This window comes from Sus scrofa, chromosome 15 (assembly GCF_000003025.6).
Source record: "Sus scrofa isolate TJ Tabasco breed Duroc chromosome 15, Sscrofa11.1, whole genome shotgun sequence".
In the NCBI taxonomy this organism is placed as follows: Eukaryota; Metazoa; Chordata; class Mammalia; order Artiodactyla; family Suidae; genus Sus; species Sus scrofa.
Window position 1 is genome coordinate 136,174,969 of NC_010457.5, and position 22,653 is coordinate 136,197,621.

General features: G+C 51.9%; 1 protein-coding gene across 1 annotated transcript in view; it reads right to left on the reverse strand.

The window, feature by feature from the left end:
* The window catches only part of IQCA1 (IQ motif containing with AAA domain 1), a 169,544-nt gene that overhangs the window by 21,787 nt on the left and 125,104 nt on the right, over window positions 1-22,653 (reverse strand). Inside the window, exons 14-16 of the mRNA XM_013984621.2 lie at window positions 22,493-22,600; window positions 19,338-19,537; window positions 3,386-3,472 (exon numbers count right to left, since the gene is read on the reverse strand). Of these exons, the coding sequence (XP_013840075.2) occupies window positions 3,386-3,472; window positions 19,338-19,537; window positions 22,493-22,600 (395 nt within the window). The remainder of the gene's footprint in view (window positions 1-3,385; window positions 3,473-19,337; window positions 19,538-22,492; window positions 22,601-22,653) is intronic.

Below are 22,653 nucleotides of genomic sequence, written 5' to 3' on the forward strand. Positions count from 1 at the left end.
GCTCTGAGACCAGAGGGCCCGCGAGCATCTTCAGGATGCCGTCTGAGGAGGGCAGAGAGCGGACGCAGGTGGAGCAGAAGTGCAGAGGGCAGAAGGGGAGGCCAATGCTGGCACCCAGCTGCCTCCGGGAGGGAGAAGGGACCCAGCACTCCCTCTGACAGGCTGGGCGCCCTGTCGAGCCTTTGCCCCTCCTACCAGACAGGGCAGGCTGCCTCCCTCCCAGGGCTGCTGGGAGCTTCCTGACTCATGCCTTGTGCCCCGGTGCCTCCCACCTCTTGCAGCAGCCCTAGGGGTCCCGCAGCCTGCAGCTCCACGCCCTGGAGCTTCTCAGTTCCTCACTCCTTATGACCAGGTGAGTCTCCACATTCTCCCTCCTAAAGGGCTTTAATCCAGGAGTTTCCTGGTGGCCTAGCAGTTAAGGATTCAGCTTTGTCACTGCTGTACTGCTGTGGCTGGGGTTCGATCCCTGGCCTGAGGACTTGCACATGTCTTGGGTGCAGCCAAAAAATATTTTAAAAAGGGGGAGAGCTTAATCCAAAGGTAGAGCCTGTGAGGGTGGAGTTAGTCATTGTGGCAATGATTTTTTTTTTTTAAGGAGATTTCCTGGAAGCCCTCAGATCCCCTGGGCGGCCACTGGGAGCGCTCTGAGTGGTGGCTGTGGGTGGTGGCCGTGGTGGTCTGGTTTCTCTGCAAGTGGACATTCTTCCCTGGGTCTCAGCGCCTTTGGACCAGAGAAGCCTCTGGGACGGAGGCTGGGGAAGGTGGTAGAAGGGCCCACCCGTTCCCTGGGTGGTGCAGTGACCCCTGGTTGGGATCCCTCCTGGCGCCTCCTGGTGCCTTGCGTCTGCTTGGCGTTTGGTGGTCACCTTCAGAACGTGGACGTCCACTGCTCACGGCTGCTCTGGGCCCCGGAGGCCGAGGGACTTGGGTGAGGATAGACTCAGAGGCCGGGAGAGCTGGCCCAGCAAGGGCCAAGATGGGAAGGCGCCCTGCCCTCTAGCGTGGGGCCAGGACTGCAGCCGGAAGAGGAGGCACAGGTTGGGGTTCCCTGCCCACCTCGATCTGCTCTAGCTGGGATGCTGCTGGAGCTGGGCCCACCCTGCTGGAGGGCTGGGCGCCCCCCTTGAGGCTCTGTCTGCGCTGGGCTGGACACTTGGGGACCCAGGGTCCCTTCAGCCTGTCCCCATCAGGCGTCCTGGGATTCTCCCAGGTGTGACTCATGGTCCTCCGTGAAGTCACTCCCCCGACGGATGCCATTCTCCTCTACGGCGGGGTGGACAGAACTCTGTGCCACCCAGAGCCTCTGTCTTCTACAGGGAGGGGACAGTTAGTGACCATTTGTGAGAATCAGAGACGGTGCTCAGCGTACATCTCAGGGTGAGCAAGACAAGGGCCGATTCAGGGAGGGTCCTGGAGACGCCTTTGCCGGCTCCCTGCCAGTTCGCCCCGCCTCTCAGGTCTGCCGGCTCCCCCGCTTCATTGTTGTTGCTCCCGCAAAGCCCTTTCTCTAGGGTCCCTCTGGCTCTCACAAAGGGTGCACCCACCCTCTTATTCCCCTTGGACTCGGATGTGCTGATGAGCAGACTGAATTGCTGGTGGCAAATTAACTCACAGCCCGAGTGGGAAGGGGCTTTGTGAACTCAGGGGCTGCTCTCTGAAACCCTTTAATCTGATAGTTAAGGAAGTGGAGGCTCAGAAACGTTATATTACTTTCTCGGAGACACACAGCCAGCTAAGGTGGAGGGCCGAGCAGGCCTGGAACACACATCTGAATTCCTACTCCCTGGGCTGAGGTCCAGCAGGAGAGGCCTTGCCCATGAAGGAGAAAAAGCTTCTGATGACAAGAGGTGTTACACCATGGATCAAATCCGGCCTTACAGTTCTCTTTAGATTTGCAACTTGTATGAGAGTCTCTAGTTCCATCCATGTTGCTGCAAATGGCATTATTTTGTTCTTTTTCGTGGCTGAGTAGTATTCCCATTGTGTATATATACCACATCTTCCAAATCCAATCATCTGTCGATGGACATTTGGGTTGTTTCCATATCTTGGCTATTGCAAATAGTGCTGCAATGAACATGCGGGCACATGTGTTTTTTTTGGGGAAAGTTTTATCCAGATATATGCCCAGATATATATGGTAGTTCCATGTATAGTTTTCTAAGGTACCTCCATACTGTTCTCCATAGGGGTTGTACCAGCTTACATTCCCACCAACAGTGCCGGAGGGTTCCCTTTTCTCCACAGCCCCTCCAGCATTTCTTATTTGTGGACTTAGCTTGGGGTTAATAGATGCAGACTATTGCCTTTGGAGTGGATTAGCAATGAGATCCTGCTGTGTAGCACTGGGAACTATGTCTAGTCACTTAGGATGGAGCATAATAATGTGAGAAAAAAGAATGTATACATGTAGGTGTAACTGGGTCACCATGCTGCCCAGTATAAAAAAAATGATGTATGGGGAAATTAAAAAAAAAAGATTTGTGGTCTGGTTCATAGTAACTGCTGTCTTCAAGTTTCCGTGTGGTGTGGACTTTTTTTTTTTTTTTTTTTTTTTTTTTTTTTTTTTTTAATGTAGCAACTTGGCCAGCAGAGGGCGCTACCTCCCAGATTCCCAGATTAAATAATAAATGAGTCCTCAAGAGTTTCTGAAATGACAGGGCAATCAAGGCTCATTTGGGGAAGAAAAGATTGAGCTTTCATTCTTTATCCAAATCATCCCTACCTGCTAAAAATGATGTATAATACATAAGGATCAAAAGTGATTAAAATCCTTATGAATTTAATCAGAAATTCACAGTTAACCACTATTTGCTTTGGTGCAAATTGATGTGGAATATAACAATCATGTGTTATCTGCAAATTTTTTTTAACTTGTGGGAAATTTGCTGGTGATTTGTGGGGGGAAGTGCGGGGGAGGGGAGCCATTGAAAGGAGAGAAGAGGAGGAAGGAAGCGCCTGACGGCGGGCCCCCCAAGCCCCGAACTGGGGCACTTGGCAGCTCTATGGTCGGTCTTTGTTCCTAAATTTCAGGGCTTTTGCTATTTATTATTAAGAACAATCGGAAATCCTAATAATAACTCCTGTGTGTGCCGCTGGCTGTGTCCGAGCAGGAGTTCTCTTCGAGGCTTCCTCACCTCGGGGTCCTACGCTTGTGGGTTTAACGCCCCTCCCCCCATACTTTCATTTCTTCTAAATTCTGCCTCGTAAAATCAGACACTGGATCCTTCCCAAAACAGACAAGTGCTCAGGGCAGAGAAACGGCTCCCCCTCCGTCTCCTTCCTCCCTTGAAAGTGCAAGACCTTCCGCAGAATCGAGGTTACCCCCCCCCCCATATCGAGTCCCTTAGGAGCAGGGGAAAAGCCAAATTAAGAAAGCGCTCACCGCCTTCTCCGCCTGGGGGACTTTTTTGTAGAAGATTTTCTCTGTGTCTCCGATCCACACCACGGAGGGCTGGAGCTGGCGGGCCACCTGCAAAGAGAAGAGGTTGTTTGCGAACGCATTTTCTTTGGGGGTGCACACCTGACCCCCCGGGGAACATTGGGATGTGCTGGCTGGCTTGGAATGCCAGGGCCTGGTGGGCTGGATGGCACTCGGGGCTGTACCCGCCTTCCCAGTAAGATGCCGGTGTGGCCAGGCTCTCCCCACTAGGGGGTCGGCACATTCTGATCCAGGACCCCAAACCTCACTCGGTTTGGCTTGAAATAAACCAACAGTTTTCTGCTGCAAACGAAGGGAGACTGGCCCCTGCGTTCTACTCGCAGCCTACGGCCTGCTCCCACGTGGATCCAAGTTTGCTCATCACGAGAAAAGCCGCTTCAGCCCCAGGACCCTGTGATGCCATTGGTTCGTCTCTGTGCGGCTGTGCCTTTGTGGCCACGGTTTCTCTGGAAGGTGGCGCTGAGCCCCTCTGGGTGAGCGGGGCTTGGCGACAGTGCTGGGACTTACCGTGGGCCCGTGAACAATGGCCACACAGCTGACGATCTCTTCAAAGCGCCCCCATGATAGCGGAGTTTGGGTATTTTTGCAACAATTTGTGCTTTGTGCAAAATTGTGACAGATAAAAGCCGTCTCCAGCCACAGTGAACACAGTGTTATGTGCTCCTATTTTTGTATTTCTTTAAACATCATTAAGACAGCAGGCGTGAGTTTTAAACCAAGACGGACATTTCATAAATGATGGGAAAAAATCACGGGGAACACAGGCTGAGCCTGCTTCCCCCAGCACTACGTACCAAGAGAAGCGGATTATGCAAGTTCAAAGACAAAGGCGGATTTAGCTCCATCCTGGTGCCAGTCCCGGGGCTGCGTGTATTCCAGTCCCACATGTGCCAGGACAGTCAGAGGCAACAGCACCAGCCAATTACTCTTAGGTTCGTGTTATTTTTTAGACTCCGAGCCGCAGAGTTTAAGCACGCAGAGTCCAGGAGTTCCTGTTGTGGCTCAGTGGAAACGAATCTGATCAGCATCCGTGAGGATGCAGATCCAATCCCTGGCCTCGCTCACTGGGTTTAGGATCCCACATGGCTGTGGCTGTGGTGTAGGCCAGCAGCTACAGCTGCGATTCAACCCCTGGCCTGGGAACATCCATATGCCACAGATGTGGCTCTAAAAAGACACACACACACACACACACACACACACACACACACACACACACACACACACACACAAAGAATTCAGAATCCCAAGTTTGCTCTCCTTGGAGGATGTCACCTGTGATTAACTCATCCACTCTCCCTACAACCCTGGGAAAACGTCCCTGGTTACAGATGGGGAAACTGAGGCTCAAAGATGCTAAGTGTCCGGTCCAGCATAAGAACAGCAGCTAGAACAGCAGAAGCAGGACGCACGGCCAGGCTGATGGCTGCCCAGTCTGTGCCGGAGGCACAGCCACACCTTAGGTCCCCTCATGAACTCAAGCCAGACAGCTGGGCATCCTTCCCCGACACCCGGCCATCCCCGAGTCTCCATCTCTATCAACCCATCACTGCGTCTGTTCTCTCAGCTCCTGACTTGAACCACAGCTTCTTTGCAGTGTGGCCTGCCCACTGCGGTCAGGGCACTTACTCCAGTGCCCCGAGGGGGCAGGCTCCAAGGAGCCCTTGTTCCGCTAAAAGCTATTTTGGGTATAAGTCAAAAGCTCCCTAACTTCCAGCCCTCAAAGGAAGTAAGGAAAAGAGACCCTGCACACAAAAGGCTTTAAGCATCTCCTAAAAAGATGCTTTATAATAACAAAGGCAAAATCATTTTCTTTTCAATCCCTCTGAAAAGTCTTCCTTTTAGAACTGAAACCAATGGAAGAGCCGTTTTCGAATAAACAGCTGTCCCCGCTCTTAGGCTAACTCGTGCGCTCACCAGCAGCAGCTCAGCCTCTCCTGGGTCCATGTGGCAAAACCCAGGGATTTTCCATGGCTTTGATTTCTGTGCCCCATTCTCTCTATCCAGCTGTCCTTGACGGGAACTGCAGATGTGAGGACCCAGGATTCCAAGTCTCTTTCTGCTTTTAACAACATAAGCTACACAGATGGATTTGAAATACAGGCGTCTGAATGGCTTGGAATAAATCTGAAACCGGCCGTCTTATTTCTAGCACCTTATTTAAAGCTGTTTTGAAAACCTGGTCACGCCGTTCCGTGGAATGTGAAAGCCAAGGCTTGGTCCTTGAACTTGAGCGTCCTTTCAGAGCGTGGGGGTGAGTGGGGGGTGGGGTGGAGAATTCCACACTTCCTGTGTTTCCAACACGCACCTGTGAAGGAATCCCTTCCTCCGCTGTCACCTGCTCTGGGGCTCCCGGGGGTGGGCGGAGGGCTTGGGTGGACGTGTGGTTTGGGCGGAGGGCTTGGGTGGACGTGTGATGATCAATGAACAGACCCGAAGATTCCCAAGTATGTTCTTCGATAAAAACAATACAGGGAACGGTCCTGTGCCATGGCCCCCAAAGTCACACCCCTGCTACTCCCTGGCCATGTGCCACCGGCGCGGCCAAGCACGTCCCACCTCTGCTCCTCTCTGATACACAGGGTCAGAGGCGGGGAGAGAAGGCAGTAACGTACTCCACCCACGCGGAGAAGCGGGCGGCATGCAGTAAGCCCCAGTGGCCCGACACCCCCAGGCCCGTGCTATCGCCCAGGCAGCAGGCTGCCACGTTGCCATGGAGACAAGATGCCTGCTCCAAAGCATCTCCTTACCCTTGGTCTGTCCTCCTCTATTGCTTTTCACTCCAACAGGAAGAAGGGCTCTAAAACCACCCCTGTCTTGTCCTCCAGAGCGTGAAGCTATAGTTCCCTGACCTTCCTCGGTGGCGAGTGCTCATCAGGGGACATCTGGTGACTTTGTTACGTTCTGGGCTGAGGAGAGGGGCACAGAAGCCTGGGCCCTTCCAGGCAAACACCTCTCCCATCAGCAAGAAGGGGAGGAACTGAGACTCTTGCTTGGAGAGGAGAATCCAGGGGGCAAGCGTGCTGTTTTCAAACAGCTGTCTTAAAAGCTGTCTCAAGGAAGAAAGCCTGGTTTTACTGTGTTGGGCCTGGTACGAGAATGGGAGCTGTTCTCTCATTTTTCATTCAAAGATCACTTACAGAGGGGCTTTGACGTGCTGGGCACAGGGCTAGGTGCTGAGGGCCCTGACTTCGAGGAGCCCACCGGTGGAGGGAAAAAAAGAGGGCGTTCCTGTCGTGGCTCAGTGGGTTCTGAACCCAACTAGTATCCACGGGGATGCAGGTTCAATCCCTGGCCTCGCTCAGTGGGTTAAGGATCCAGTATGGCTGTGGCTGCGGTGTAGGCCGGCAGCTGCAGCTCCGATTCGACCCCTAGCCTGGGAACCTCCATATGCTGCGGGTGTGACCCTAAAAAGCATTAAAAAAAAAAAGAGGAGCCCATTGATGGAAGGGGAGGGTAAACATGGGGCCGGGAGGGCCGCCCAAGGAAAATGGGGTCCAGCGAGGACCAATGACAGGAAGAGGGGGCCACAGGGGAGGGGTAACTAGGGGTGGAGACTGCGGAGTGGGGTGCGTTTTAAAGCTGACAGACCTCACAATGGCCTCCAGCAGGTCTCAGAGCTAGGAGAGGGGACGTGCCTGCCATGCTCAGGAGAGGAGCTGTCTGCCATCCAGGACTGCTGGGATCTTTCTGGAAGGTGTCACTAAGGCCTTGGCTGTGCTGTGGAGTTTGCTTCTGTCCTGGAGGCTGTGAAGAGTCCATAAGGGACTCAAGTCATGACCTTGGACCCTGGTTGTGTTCGAGAAAACCTCCACTGGTGGGGGGTGAGGCATGACAGGGTGGGCAGCTGTTCCAGGGTCTGGGATTAGGTGCGGGTGTGTGTGCAGGGGGCGTGGTGAGCGGTGAGGCTGGAGGCGGGAGGAGGGGCGGGGGCCTTTGGAGGAAGAGGCTGCGGGATCTTGGGTGGCGGAGGGCAGGCAATAGAGGTGGGACACTGAGGACCTGCCAGACCCGTGACGGGTGGGGTGAAGAAAGAGAGCGTCCTGGGGGATGGGGGTGGACGGCCCGTGAAGCAAAGAGGGAAATGATGAGGTCGGTTTAGGCCATGGGAGCCCAGGGCGGCTGGGTGTCCAGCAGGAGGACTGACGGGTCTGGGGGCTGGAGGGGGGCTGGAGAGGGCTCGAGGGGGCAGCCAGGACACGGCAGAGCCCTGGGGTCAGATGGAGAGGATTCCCAAGGGACGGGGGAGCGGGGGATGAGGCCAGCCTAGGGCTGCGGAGTGGGGACCACGGGCAAAGACCTCGATGGAGGAGAGAACCAAGGGGCTCAGAGGTGGGAGCCGCCCTGGAGCCGGGGAAGGTGGAGGGCAGGGAGCAGGCGGGTGACGGCGGCCAGCGCTGGCCCGGGGGTCTGGCAACCAGGAGGTCACTGGTGGGGACAGAGGCCAGGAGACATGGAGCAGGGGAGTACATGGGACAGGGACAGAGACAGGAAATGCGGACTGGGCAGCGTTTGGAGGTGGCTTTGGAGGGGGAGGGAAGGCAGGAGAGGGCGACCTTGAGGGGCTGATGGGGCTGGTCCCCCCTCTGCTCCACTGTTGCCGGGGGAGGATGGCTGTGGGCAGGCAGGGTGCCTGGGGGTGGAGGGACATCTGAGATGCACAGCAGGCAAGGCTGGGCTTTGAAATATTGTCCCCTGACCCTGGAAGTTTGGCCCTTCGTTGTCATGCAAAAGCTGCACTGGTTAGTGGAAATTTCACAGCACATATTCAGACACAGACACGACACCCTGTCTCTCCAGGGGGAATGGACCGTCAGCGTGTCCTGTCTTCACAGCCCTTCTTCCACTTGCAAACATGAGCTTGTGCTTCACACACCGCTTCGTGTTCCTATTTATTCTTAGGATTTGATTATTTTATTTTATTTTTTTGTCTTTTTGCCTTGTCCAGGGCTGCTCGCACGGCATGTGGAGGTTCCCAGGCTAGGGGTCCAGTCGGAGCTGTAGCCACCGGCCTACGCCACAGCCACAGGCAACTCGGGATCTGAGCTGAGTCTGTGACCTACACCACAGCTCACGGCAACGCTGGATCCTTAACCCACTGAGCAAGGCCAGGGATCGAACCTGAACCTCATGGTTCCTAGTCGGATTCGTTAACAACTGAGCCACAACGGGAACTCCGATTTTTTTAATGTGATTTTATTTATTAATTATATATGTTTTTTGGCCACACCAGCAGAAGTTCCTGGGCCAGGGATCAAACCCGAGACACAGCAGTGACCACGCTGGGTCCTTCATCTGCTGAGCCACCAGGGAACTCCTCGATGTGATTTTAAGGAAATCAAATTGTTCGCTTCAGTATGAAATTTATTTCTCCAAATCATTTTAACATGGGATCCCCTAATTTATCGATCTAACCTTCATTTTTTGAACATATGGATGGTTTTCTGTTTTCTTGCTAAACTGAAGGGCGCTTAGGTGAGCATTTTTGGGTCCACGAAGTCGCTAGATCTGGGTGTGTGCCAGTGCTTCCCGTTTTCACCGGTGCCATCCACCTGCCTTCCCGGAGGCCCTCTCTTCACACTCTCCAGCCGTAAACAAGTGGGTCTGTTTTTCACTCTTCTCCTCCACAAGTATTAACAATAAAAAACTCCTTGCCAATTTGTTAATGAAAAATGGTATCCTTTGCTCTTTTAATTTTCATTTAGCAGAAAAGGCTTCATTTAAATTACTCCCAGATAGTTTGAGGTCATGGGCAATTAAATGTAATTCATTCATAATTGAACTTTTCAGAAGTTACAGAGGACCGTTTCCTGCGGCCGCCAGTAGGGGGCTCTGCAGCCCCATCGAATATCACTTCCCGACTAAAGTTGCATTTCCACCGACACGTGCTTTTTCAAATTCTGGGAAGTTCGGTCAGACAGTTACTTTTGGTGTGAATTTCGTGGATTTGATCTTCTGTATTCTCCAAAGAAATGCTCTCAACATCTGCCATTAGGATTAAATTCTCTTGGGTTGGGGCAGAGTGGCTCAACAATGAAAACCGGTTTGTGTTTGGCACGCTTGAAGTATGCACTAGATCTGCCCACATGACCTTGGAAGCTTTGGAAGTTCTTTCTGAACGTGTCCTGTTTTGCTTGCCATAGAGAACCCCAGGAAAAACCAGCTATGTCTTTCTATGATTGCGTCTTAAGTTTACCAAACTGAAAAGGAGAATCTATCCACCTTTCCATCCATCCGTCCACCTGTCCATCCGCCCGTCCCACAGAGATTTGCTGAGCATCTATGGTGGGATGCAGGACTGCCTGGGAAACGTGGTCCCCACCTGCAGAGTGTGTAGCCTCCTGTGTCTGAATGGGAGTGGCTGGGCAGCCAGACAGCCACCAGCAAGGTGCTGTCCTGCTGGGGAGGAGCTGGGGTTCACTTTCCAAACAATAGTCACTTGGATTCTGTTTCAATACTGAATATGTGAAGACATCCTGTCCCGTATTTCCATCACTTCAAAAGAATACTTAATGGAATACTACTCAGCCATCAAAAAGAACAAAATAATTCCATTTGCAGCAACATGGATGGAACTAGAGACTCTCATACTCAGTGAAGGAAGTCAGAAAGAGAAAGACAAATACCATATGATATCACTTATTCCTGGAATCTAATATACCACACAAATGAACCTTTCCACAGAAAAGAAACTCATGGACTTGGAGAACAGACTTGTGGTTGCCAAGGGGGAGGGGGAGGGAGTGGGATGGACTAGGAGTTCGGGGTTATAATAGATGCAAATTATTGCCTTTGGAATGGATGAGCAATGAGATCCCGCTGTGTAGCACTGGGAACTATGTCTAGCCTCTTATGATGGAGCATGATCATGTGAGAAAAAAGAATGTATACACGTATGTGTAACTGGGTCACCATGCTGTACAGTAGAAAACTGACAGAACACTGTAAACCAGCTACAATGGAAAAAATAAAAATCATTGTAAAAAGAAAAGAATATTTAAGGAGTCCCCATTGTGGCTCAGCAGAAATGAACCTGACTAGGATCCATGAGGATGCGGTTCTATCCCTGGCCTCGCTCAGTGGGTTAAGAATCAGGTGTTGCCGTGGACTATGGTGTAGGTTGCAGCCAAGGCTCGGATCCCGTGTTGCTGTGGCTGCGGCATAGACCAGTGGCTACAGCTCCAGTTCAACCCCCTAGCCTGGGAACCTCCATATGCCTGGGTACGACCCTTAAAAAAAAAAAAGACAAAAAGAAAAAAGAAAGAGAATATTTAACATGTCTATTTCCGTGCATGATCTTTTACGTAGCAGCAGCAGTACCTTCGAGTCCTTACTGGGTGTTAGCTGGGACAAACCATAAATGACAATCACAGGAAGAGCAGGGATGGATTGAAGAGTCAGATAAACCAAGGCAGAGGAGAGGATTGGGGCAGTGGGGGCGGGGGGGATTCAGGCCCAGTCGATGGACTGTGACAGGTGATCTGGGGCGACCAGGTCAGCGCTGGTGACAGAAACATGCTGATGCCACTGCTGATGGTCAGGCAAATTCGAGGGGAAGGCAGCTGGATGGTGACAGGTGTCAGGCTTACAGATTGTCCAGACGGTCCCCTGGTACCCCTTCGGCCAGCCCACTCCCAGCTACGCCAACCTCATGGGTTCACAGCCGCCTGCTCCAACTCTATGCCAACTCAGAAGCACAAGGGTCAACGCCTGGTGCCGGGCTGCACTCCCCCCACCGGGCACCTTTCCGGCACCCCTGCCCTAAGCCTTTCCAATGTGGTTGAAAATTCTTTAAGGCCTGTGACACGGACCTGGGCCCAGCTCGTCCGCATCGCCCAGCACAGACCAAGAGCAGATGCCCACCACGTTCACCGAGATGACAGCCCGGTCCGCTCACTGCAGACGGCGCCCCAGGCACCTGCCGTCTGGGGCCGCCCCATCCTCCGTGCGGCCGTGGGACCTGGCAACGCGCTGAGGCTGCGGCCCGGTTCTGCTGGGAGCCCAAGACTGCTCTAAAATAGGAAGTCTGGCTTAGAGAACAGCCCTGATACCTGTTTGCCTGGTTTTCCGACAACAGCCCACTCAGGGCTCACGGGCACCAGCCCCCAATTCCTTTATTTTCATGCCTGAAGCTGCACAAAAGGGCGAAATTCTGTTTCCCTCCCTCCCTCTCCTCCCCCCTCTCCACATCCCCCCTCTCCACATCCCCCCCCTTCTCTCACCCGAGCAGCTGCTTTTTGGGGGTCAGGTGTAGGTCTTTGGTTTATCCTGATTGAATTTCACCTTGTAAAGGCGGGACTAACATATTTATTACATTTACTATCCATCTGTGTGGGTGTTTTAAAAAAATCTACCCACGAATAGCAGCGATGTCTTTGTTTGGGTTACTAAGCAGGAGCAGAAGTCTCTGTGAGCTACAGAAACGGTCCTGGCCGGGCTCCCCATCGTCCGACTCCTGGTCCAGCTGTTTACACCAGCACATCTGGGCAGGAACGCTTGGCCTTCTGCCACGGGCTGTTGGCCGTGAGCCTGGCAAGGAGCCCCGGTGGGTGGTGCCGAGGCACGAGCAGCACCTTGGCTCCCTTCTGTCCGATCTGCCAGCCTGTACGGGCCTCGTGGCCTGGACCCTGGCTGGGCAGTCTCATCAGCCCTGACCTCTGAAGCCTCCCTCTGGCTCCAGCCCTCCGCGGCCAGAGCTCTTACAAAGGCAGGAAGCCAGGACTCCAGGAAGGAGGGGACGTCCTTCCCCAGGCCCAGGGCCCGGGATGCACACGCTCTGCTCTGGCCTGTTGTCCTGGGCCCCGCTGGCTTCTCTCAGCCTTCTCATGGGTGGCCGGGATGGTCGGGAGGGGGATCAGGAAGACGGGGAACCCGGTGGGAGCTGCCGACAGGATGCTGTGGCCTCCATTTTCGTCGCTTTCTCAGGCTGAAATGTCCCCAGCAGACATGACCTTGCCCTCAGGCCACCACGAGGCAGGACACAGCCTTTGCTCCCCAGAGGCCAGCTGGGGGCCAGGTGACAGCTTCAGAGCCAGACTGAGGCTTAAATCCTTCTTTGGTACTTTGGGTCACAGTAAGCACTCTGAGCCTCAGTGTTCCTGTCTGTCAAATGGAGACCTTAATCCCTGCCTATCAGGGAGTGGGGCAATTAAAAGGGGGAGGGTGTATAAAACCCCTTAGAAGGTGCCAGACTCCCAGCGGAGACCAAGCATCCTTCCCGCTCCTCCATCCCCGATTCACCATTGCACATACCCCGCGAGGCTGGTGCCATGCCTTCATAACTTCTTTTGCCCACAAAATACCTATTAAATATCTCATGTTTCTTAATTGTTAGAAATATTTCTAATATTTCCTAGCTAAACAGATGTATATTCTTTCCACCTACAGCTTTAGTAGAAGAGAATTTTAAATGACCATTGTTTACTTGTAGAGTAAACACGTCTTTTCTTCCGAGCCTGCAGCATGCCCAAACTGCCCAGGCCAGGAATTGAACCCGCACCACAGCAGCGACCGGAGCCACAGCAGTAACAATGCCGGATCCTTAACCGCTGAGCCACTGGTGGCCTCCTCAATGCATGTCTTCGAGGAGCCCATTGGAGTGATTGTGTGTAAATAAAGGAACCCTCCCCACGGACAGGAGCAAAGTGGATTTGAATTTGTGCTTGGGAAGCAAATCAGAGACTCGTTTCAAAGACGTGTTTTCATGGGTACAGGGTGCTGTGGGTGCAGTGAACACCTCCAGCCAGAAGCGATGTCTGATGTTTCCTAAGTGGTGCATTCTTGGCTCTACAGAGACAAATTTGCTGGGAGGGATTCTCCATAAGAAGACGGGACGAGTAACCGGGCCCTCCTGTTGGTTCGCCTTCTCCAGCAGGTGCCTCCTAACTGCATTTTGCTGCTCTCAAGCTGCTGCAACCCCCGTGCACGTCACAGGACTGCGCCGGGGCTTCCTGGCACTGATGGGCCAGCACGAGCATAATATCCTGCTTTCCTTTGGTTAATTAAAAGCAACCCCCACAGCTGCTCTCAGTCAGGCCAGGACTCAGTGGCCTCATGCCCGTGGTTTTTAATGAAACGGCTTCCATTCCCGAGACCTCTGGGTCTTTCTTTTCTTTTTTCTTTCTTTCTTTTTGTCTTTTTAGGGCCACACCCATGGCATATGGAGGTTCCCACGCTAGGGGTCAAATCGGAGCTACAGCTGCTGGCCTACACCAAGCCACAGCAATGTGGGATCTGAGCTACATCTGTGACCTACACCACAGCTCATGGCAACGCCAGATCCTTAACCCACTGAGGGAGGCCAGGGATCGAACCTGAAACCTCATGGTTCCTACTTGGATTCGTTTCTGCTGCGCCACGACGGGAAGTCCCCTCTGGGCCTTTCATTGATCAGTTAAATACACAGTAAAGGTGAAGCTCAGTGAGGGTGTGTCAGGCCCCCCGACGTGGAGTGGCCTGGGTGGGGGAACGTGCTGTCCCCCGTTTGATAATCAACACTCAACGCTTTGTGGTGCGTGTGACATCAGTTTGCAACGATGCCAAGAAACACCGAGGCGGCTTGTCTGATAGCAGGACAATCTCGGCAGCAGGAGCAGGTGATTGCTTGAGCGTGAGCACTTCAGGATCATGTCCTCGGCTCTGACCTCGAGTCACTCCGGGAACGACCGAGCCCTTCGGTGGGTGGGAGAAGAGAGGCCCAATTCAGCCCCGTGTCAGTCAGAGGCTGCGCAATGCAGCCTCTGGATCCAGAATGAGCAGCCTCTGGACCTGCAGCCTCTGGATCCAGAATGAGCAGGATCACATCACGGCTTTTTGCAGGAAAAGGATTTCAAGGCTTTCTTATCAGTTAAACGGGGATAACAATTGTGCCCCCCCCCCACCATGAGGCTGTTGTGAGGAGTAGATGAGTCAAAACACAGAAGCATAGGGTCTGCTAAATACAGACGTTTAGGAAATGCCATTATTTTCATACTTCTGTGTTTCTGTCAGTTACTCAGCAATGTCAACAACATTGGGTGTTTAGAATGAGTGCATTTAGGTGCTCTTTGGGGCAGGAGGATGGGTTTCTTTAATTTTCCTCTGAAGAACTAGGAGCTTTGAGCTTGGGGGTTAAGGACACAGAGGCCACAAGTCGGGCTGCTGGGCTTCAAATTTCAGCTCACCTTCAAATAAATCCTTGGTTAACCTCGGAAGTGTGCATGCATGGGGGAGGATTCCAAGAAGCTCAGGGAAAGCAACAGCTGGAAAACTAAAATAACCGAGCACATACCTTAACTTCTGCCAAGTTAAGGGAGCTTGGTAAACACTTTGGGCTTTCCATTGAAACCTTGGAAGGTTTCAGGACTTCCAGGGTTCCAGCACTACTGGCAAAATCAAAACAGACCCACACCAACAAAATAGAAAACAAAGCCGCTGCAAGTTCAAGCGGATCAGCCAGTAATGTAACTGCCTGTTAGAACAAAGCCTCCCTGCCTCAGACTGTAAACAACATACCATCCAGAATGTCTAAGCAGCAAGAAAAAATTATTAATCATATGAAGAAGCAGCAACATGTGACACATAGTCAAGGAAACATCAGTCGAATAGAAACAAAACTCAAGATGACCCAGCATGGGAATCAGCAGGTTAAGAACTATCAAGCAGCTCCTGAGTTGAAGGAGTTAAAAGAAAAGGTAATTATATTGAATGAACAGATGGAGAATTACAGAAGAGAAATAAAGACTTACAGGAATAAACAAATTTAAATCCTAGAACTGCAAAGCAAAATATCAGAAACACAAAAATATAACCCACGAGGTAGGTTTAAGAGCAGACTAGAGACAGTAGAAGAAAGGATAGATAAGCCTGCATACAGATTAACAGAAATCACCCAATGTGGAAACGAGAGAGAGAGGACCTCAGTGACGTGTGGAACAGTATCAAGCCGTCGAACGTACATATTTGACTTAGAAGGAGAGAAGAGAAAGTGGGGCAGAAAAAACACTTGAGGGAATCATGGTCCACATGGCCCCAGTTTGGTTTAAAACATATTTACAGTTTCAGTGAGCACGACGAGCCAAAGCAGCAAACGCACAAAGAACAAACAAAACACCTAGATGTATTACAGCTAAATGAAAACCAAAATAAAAAGGGAATCTTATAACCATTCAGAGAATGATGACATATTGCAGACAGGAGCTCAATTGGTTGAATTTTGGATAACTTTTCCCGAGAAAGAATGGCACTAAGGAGACTGCGTAGTAACATTTTTAAAGTGCCAAAAGAAAAATACGTCACCCCAGATTCCAATATATTCGTCACTAGCAGCCTCCAAACATGGGGGCAACGTAAAAACCACTGAAAAATAAAACAAAAGCTAAGAAAATTTGTCGCCGGCAGACCTGCACTGAAAGAAATGTTCCAGGAAGTTCTTCAGCTGAAAGGGACATCACACCAGGTGGAAACCTGGATTGACAGAAAGGAATGAGAAATACTGAAAATGGTAAATATACGGGTAGATATAAGATAACTGATTTTTTTTCCTCCCCATTTCTTTGAAAGACAAACGACTACGTAATGGCAAAATAATAACAGTGTTGCATTATTTGCAGCATTTCTAGATGTAAAATGTATGATGAAAACATAAAGGACAAGGGGTAGCCAATGCATTAAATTGTATTATTCTCACATTTTAAGTAAATTAGTATGATATTAACTCTGTGTAGACTGTGATAAGTTTAAAATGACTATTGTAATTTGTAGAGCAATGGCTAAAAAATAAGAAAGAGTCACAATAGAGGAATTCAAGTAAAGTACTAAAAAAGCACTGAGTCTATCCAAAAGAAGGCAGGAAGGAGAAAGAGACAAATAAAAGCAAAAATAGGACAAACAGAGAACGTACAGCAGAGCGGGAGACCTAACCCAACCGTGTGAATAACCGCATTTAAAGTAAGGGGACCAGGGAGTTCCCGTCGTGGTGCAGTGGTTAACAAATCCAACTAGGAACCCATGAGGTTGCGGGTTCGATCCCTGCCCTTGCTCAGTGGGTTAACAATCCGGCGTGGCCGTGAGCTGTGGTGTAGGTTGCAGACGTGGCTCAGATCCCACGTTGCTGTGGCTCTGGCGTAGGGTGGCAGCTACAGCTCCGATTTGACCCCTAGTGGGAACCTCCTATATGCCGCGGGAGCGGCCCAAGAAATGGCAAAAAGACAAATAAATAAATAAATAAATAAATAAAGTAAGGGGACCAGATGTGCTGATTAAATGTCAGATACCATCAGATGGGGTAAGAAAGCAGCAGTCGAGTATGTGCTAGTCACAAAAAGGCACTTTAACTATAAAGACACTGAAACTAAACTAAAACTAAACTAAACTAAAACTATAAACTTAAACTATAAAGACACTGAAACTAAACTAGGATAAAGAAAGCAGACTCGGCAGATGTCGAGATAAGGAGCATTTCCAGGGACGGGTCCCGGTGATAAAATAACCCACCAGGAGGACAAGCCATCCTAAAGGTGGGTATGCGGCATTCCTCACTGAGCCTCAGCCCAGGTGAGGGAAACCCCAGGAGCTAAGAAAAGGAGGCTCACGGACACCGCAATCCCCCCGGGGGCTTTAATCCCCCCCTTCCGTAACTGACAGGACAGATAAGCCACAAGAAGTTGGGAAATGAGAAAGCAAATCACGGAAGAGAGACAACGCTCGCCGTGTGCGCGCCCCGCAGAGAACCTGTACCCGGAACAGGTAAAGAACACCCCCACATCTCAAGGCCAGCCGGTCAGTGAAAAGCAGGCAAGTGACCCGAACGGACAGTTCACAAAAGAAGTTGTTCAAGGACCCAAAAGCACCTGAAAATGGTGGGGACATGGCTGTATCCAGTCTTTTCAAAGTTCATCCTTAAAATGCCTATTCAGATGTCACCGTGTATAAATTCCACCTCAATAAGAATAGCGCTGGGGGACAAAGAAGAGAAGGATCTAGGTCTGAACCCTCTAACCCTGGGCAAGTTACTTCACCTCTCAGAGCCCCGGGTTCTTTCTCCGTAAAATGGGGGAGGAACAAACTCCGCCCTGGGCTGCAGGGAAAATTCAAAGATGAGCGCTGGTACCAGGCGCTCGATAGTTTAATGCGTAGACTCCCTGCCCTTCTTCTTGCCGCCCGGCTCTTCAAAACTCTCCACGGGTGCCTTCAGAACAAGCGAGGAGCAAAGGCGAGGCGGTGTCCTCACTCCTGCAGTGTGGGGACCACGTGCCTGGGAGAGGAACCCTGCTGCCCTCACTTCCTCCCTTGGGTCTGTTAGGATGAGACGGAACCGGGACCATTTCTATGAGCTGCTGTCCACGCGTAACCACCTTCAGAGCCCCTGGGAGCAGATGCAGAGCTAACCTCCAGCCCCAGGTCTGGGACAGTCGTTGCTTCCTGTGTGTTCTGACAGTCAAAGCTGGCTTATGTAGGAGTTCCCATTGTGGCTCAGCAATAACAAACATGAACAGCATCCATGAGGACACGGGTTCGATCCCTGGCCTCACTCAGGGGGCTAAGGATCCGGCATTGCCGTGAGCTGTGGTGTACAGATGTAGCTGGGATCCTTCATTGCTGTGGCTGTGGTGTAGGCCGGCAGCTGTGGCTCTGATTTGACCCCTCGCCTGGGAACCTCCATATGCTGAGGGTGCAGCCCTAAAAAGACACACACACGCGCACACACACACACACACACACACACACAAAGCTAGCTTATCTGGCGTTCTGGCAACTAACAGGGAACTGAAGTGTGAGGGCAACCTTGAGGTACCCAACCAAATGAAGATGAAATCCTGCAAACTTTGAATATTAAATATCGATATTTTTACATTTACCATGGATAAGCCATGAGGTCCAACCGGACAGCGCAGGGAACTAAGCCAATCTCTTGGGATAAAACATGATGGAAGATAACATGAGAAAAAAAATATATATGTACTATTGGATCACTTTGCTGTACAGCAGAAACTGGCACAACACAGTAAGCCAACTACACTTTAGTAAAAATAAATAAATATCTACATTTGGTATCAGGGTGCTTTAAGACGTGGTTATCTTTTTGTGTAGATATGGGTAGTGTGCCTCTGTCTATCTTATCTACCCATCTGTCTGTCTGTCTGTCGATATCATCTATCTGTCCATCTATCATCTATTATCATCTATCGATCTATCATCTGTCATCTGTCTGTCATCTGTCTGTCTATCATCTGTCCATCATCTCTCTCTCATTTATCACCATCCTTCACCATCGTCAATTGTCATCTGCATCTAAACTATATTAGAGAATCATGGCTTTTAGGGCTGACAGAGCACCTCAGTGTCATTTGGCTTGACCTGAGGTCATTTCGGCGATGATAAAACAGAGACCCAGGGAGGTGACGGGCTTATCTGAGATCCTAGCACTGGGCTGTGACTGGATCTTCTAGAACTCCGTATCCTCCGGCCCTCGGATATAACTGCATCTCTGTACTACTGTCATTAGCTTAGCTTCTGGTGGGTTGCTCCTTAGAACGTGGGGAGCTGATGGGCAATTCATGCCTGTAGGAAGAATAACCCCAAATGCAAATACGATGCCATGACTGGAGGGAGGTGGGCTGAACAAAAGAAACCGTGGGTTTCATTTTTAACGAGACGTGAGAACGTTTCAGGAAGGGTTCCTGTGTCAGACGGAGGCTCATCTGAACGGCACAGTAGGGTGTTTATGCAAAGAAAGAAGCTGCGTTTGGTCGCTGGATGCTCAGGGCGATGCGGTAATTAAGTAATTTACAGGAGGACTCGATGGGGAGGCTTGAGAGGGATGGGCCTGTCCGCAGAGGAAATCATTAGCTGCCGTCTGTGGAAATGTAATTTGAGAGGAGGAGGAGGCCCAGACACCAAGAAAGGCAACCAGTACCTTGAAGACCAGGTGCAGCATCATCTGGAGGCCACTCTTGCCAGGGTACTTCCCAGCAATGTTCGCTGCGGACAAGTCGAAGAGGTTGGCTCCTGTTTCCGTGCAGATGGCATGGACCAGCATCTTCTTCCCCACCCCAGACGGCCCGGCCAGCAACAGAGATTTCACCAGAGGAGCTTTCTCATGCACCGCGGCAGAACCTAAAAAAGGCAGAGGCAGAGGCTCCAAGACCCTGCCTAGAAAATCAGCCGTTCTTAGACGGGGATCCCTCAGGACCAGGACTCCGGGGCGTGACCCCAGTCTCTGCACCGGTGATGAATGCGTCAAAGGCATCTGTAACCAGGGGCATCGATTCTCTCCCCCCTCACCCTAGCATTTCCCCAAACTCATAATTTTAAAGGACATTCCTGCCATAAGTAACCTCTGGCACTTGGGGGGAGGGGGGCGGGGGTGTCTCTGCTTGTCAGCAGCAGCTCCGCGCCCTTTGAGGCTCCAGAGAGGAATGTGAGTTGCATGGTGAGAAGCGCAGAGACGTGTTCAGGAGTGAGTCTTGGGAGGTAAGGGGGGGACCCAGATCCAGAGGTGGCAGTAGCCTGGCTTCTCTCTTCTGTCCTGTTTTAGCCTGACATCCCCGGGAGGGATGGGGGAGGGGACAGCCGTGCTGAGGTCAGATTCGGGGGAGGGGCAGCAGGAGGGAAAGGACCGGGGTGGGGGCGAAGACCCAGGAGCTCCTGTCGCTGGCCCCAGGGAGGTGACTTTCCAGAGTGAGGGTGCATCGCTAGGGCCACTCAGAGATGAAGAGGGTGGTCCGGGAGCCCCAGCATGAGGATGAGGCCTCGCTGGCCTCTGGACAGCGGACCAGATGCGAGGGCAGGGAGGGGCCGGCGAGTCCCCAGGGACACACCTGCCACAGCGCCACCGCTCTCCCTGCCCATCCTGTCTGTTGACGGCAGTTTTGGTTCTTTTCTTTTTCTGCCACAGCCGTGGTACATAGAAGTTCCTGGGCCAGGGATCGAACCCAAGCCTGTGCAGCAACCCAAGCCACTGCAGTCAGATTCTTAACCCACTGTGCTGCAGTGGGAACTCCTCCACTGCAGTTTTAAAAATTACCCAGACTCGCTCAGAGACAGTGAATTTCCAGGCTTTTGTGCTTTCACCCTTTTCAACTTTGGGAGGAGTAAAGCATCACGAGGGAGCCAGTGTTCCGTGTCCTAAGCCCAGCTCTGCCCCTTCCAGCCCTGGACTCGGAGAAAGTCCCTGCCTGTCCCGGAAAGGCTCACTCATCCGTAAAAGGCGGTTCAGCGAGCAGTCTGCTGGGACGTGAAGCACATACATAAAATGCAGCTTCTGCTCCCAAAGTGCCCTCCTCCCTCCACACTGCGGGGACACTGACATTTTTTGGGGGGGGAGGTGAGTGGGTGAACACTGACCAGATGCTTCCCGGGCATTCCCTGACTGCCCAGGGGGCTTTGGACGTTCAGTCCTCACCCTGGGCGCCCTGATGGAGGCTCCTGGAACCCCGGAGGTGGCGGGAGCCGTGTTGCCCGGTGGGGTGGACAGTGGCCTCGCCATGTGTCCCCAGAGCCCACTGCGGGGAGGCCGCCTTGGTTAGTCATGGCCGTGACGACCTGAATAATCAGGCCAACAAACCGTCCCTTTGGTGACCAGATGCTATTTTTGGCCCATGAACCTTCGACGAAGCCCGGGCTGGCTGAGCCGTGAGCGTACTTCTCTGACCAGTCTGCACATTACACACTCATGAACTGGTTGCGGGAACAAACGCCCGCTGGCTGTGGGACTCCAGGGTTTTCACTGATGAAGGGAGCATCCGGGTGGGGTGCCTCCTGGGCACGCTTCTTCCAGTACCCGGCAGCCAGCTTGGAGGTGACATCATCAGCTTACACCTGCCGGGCAAGGGTGCCAATGCACCTCAGGCTGATTTGGGAGGAATTCCCTTAAAATCTTGTCCACTTTGGGGCCTTTGACTCTGCTGCCTTTCATCACAGTGTGATGAGGCTTGAGGGCAAATCTGTTTCTTTACACAGACCCTGTAAACAGCGTATGTTTATTCTGTTGACCCCCAATTATGCTGACGCTCCAAGTATTACGTATTTGTTTATGTTACGGATATGTTTTATTTACGTTGACCCCCAACTCCATTTACTGCTTCTGACATCAAGCTGAACGAAGAAGGAACTAGCTCCTGCCAGTAGGCGTACGTTCTTATTTAAGTCCAGGCGGACTAGGAGGGCACTATGCCCATTTCGCTCTGGAGCAGAGTAAACACACAAAATGCGATTTCTGTTTCAGAATGGTCAGCACGGCACAGCCCGGCTGGAGTTCCTGCCACCGGCCTGGGTGACTCAAGTCATACACGTGCCTGAGGCACGAAACATAAACGAAAGTGAATGAGAGCAGCAGGTATCTCTCTGGAGAGCCCAGGCTGTCCGGTCTGTCTGTCTGAGCCATCACGCCTGGACCTCGGTGGAAACTGGCAGAGCCTTGACTCTTTAAGGTCCTGAAAATACTTTCAGCGACTCCCCGTGTTAAGGATCTGGTGACAGAGCCTGTGCGTAAAAGGCAGGCTTAACCTTAGCCCTTGTCTAACGGGAGTCCTTTGAATGGCAGGTCCCTTCTCTGGTGTCATCTCTCCAGATGACCGCCTCCAGGACCTCAGCCCTGAATGTTAAGGGGACGTCTGAAGGCGCTACACATGTGCTTCGTGGGTGGTCCCTTTCTGTGCGATCCAGGACGCACTAGCCCGGCGGCACGACCCTCACTCAAAATTCTCAGTGGGGGAGTTCCCGTTGTGGCTCAGTGGGTTAAGAACCCTACATAATATCTGTGAGGATGTGGGTTCAGTCCCTGGCCTCGCTCCATGGGTTAAGGATCTGGTGTTGCTGCAAGCTATGGTGACGTTTGCAGATGTGGCTCAGATCTGGTGTTGCCGTGGCTTTGGCTGTGACGCTGGCTTCAGCTGCAGCTTGGATTCAATCCCCAACCCGGGAACTTCCCTATGCCACCAGTGCAGCTCTAAAAAGAAAAAAAAATTCTCAGTAGGAGGAGTTAAGCTGCAATGCACGCTGATGACAAGCAGGAAGACAGCAGACACCCCTGCTCTAGAAAAGGCACAGCCAGGCAGGTGGGGTCTTTACCTAGTGGCAGGATCCCATACAGGGTGACGAGCTGTCGGACGTCCAGGAGGGAAGGCATGGGCTCTATGGAAACCTGGCGAAGAGTGGTGCCCAGGTAGCTGTACTCACCTGGGGAGCAAAGAAACACAGGATGAATGAACGGGAAATTATGCTGTTCTGAG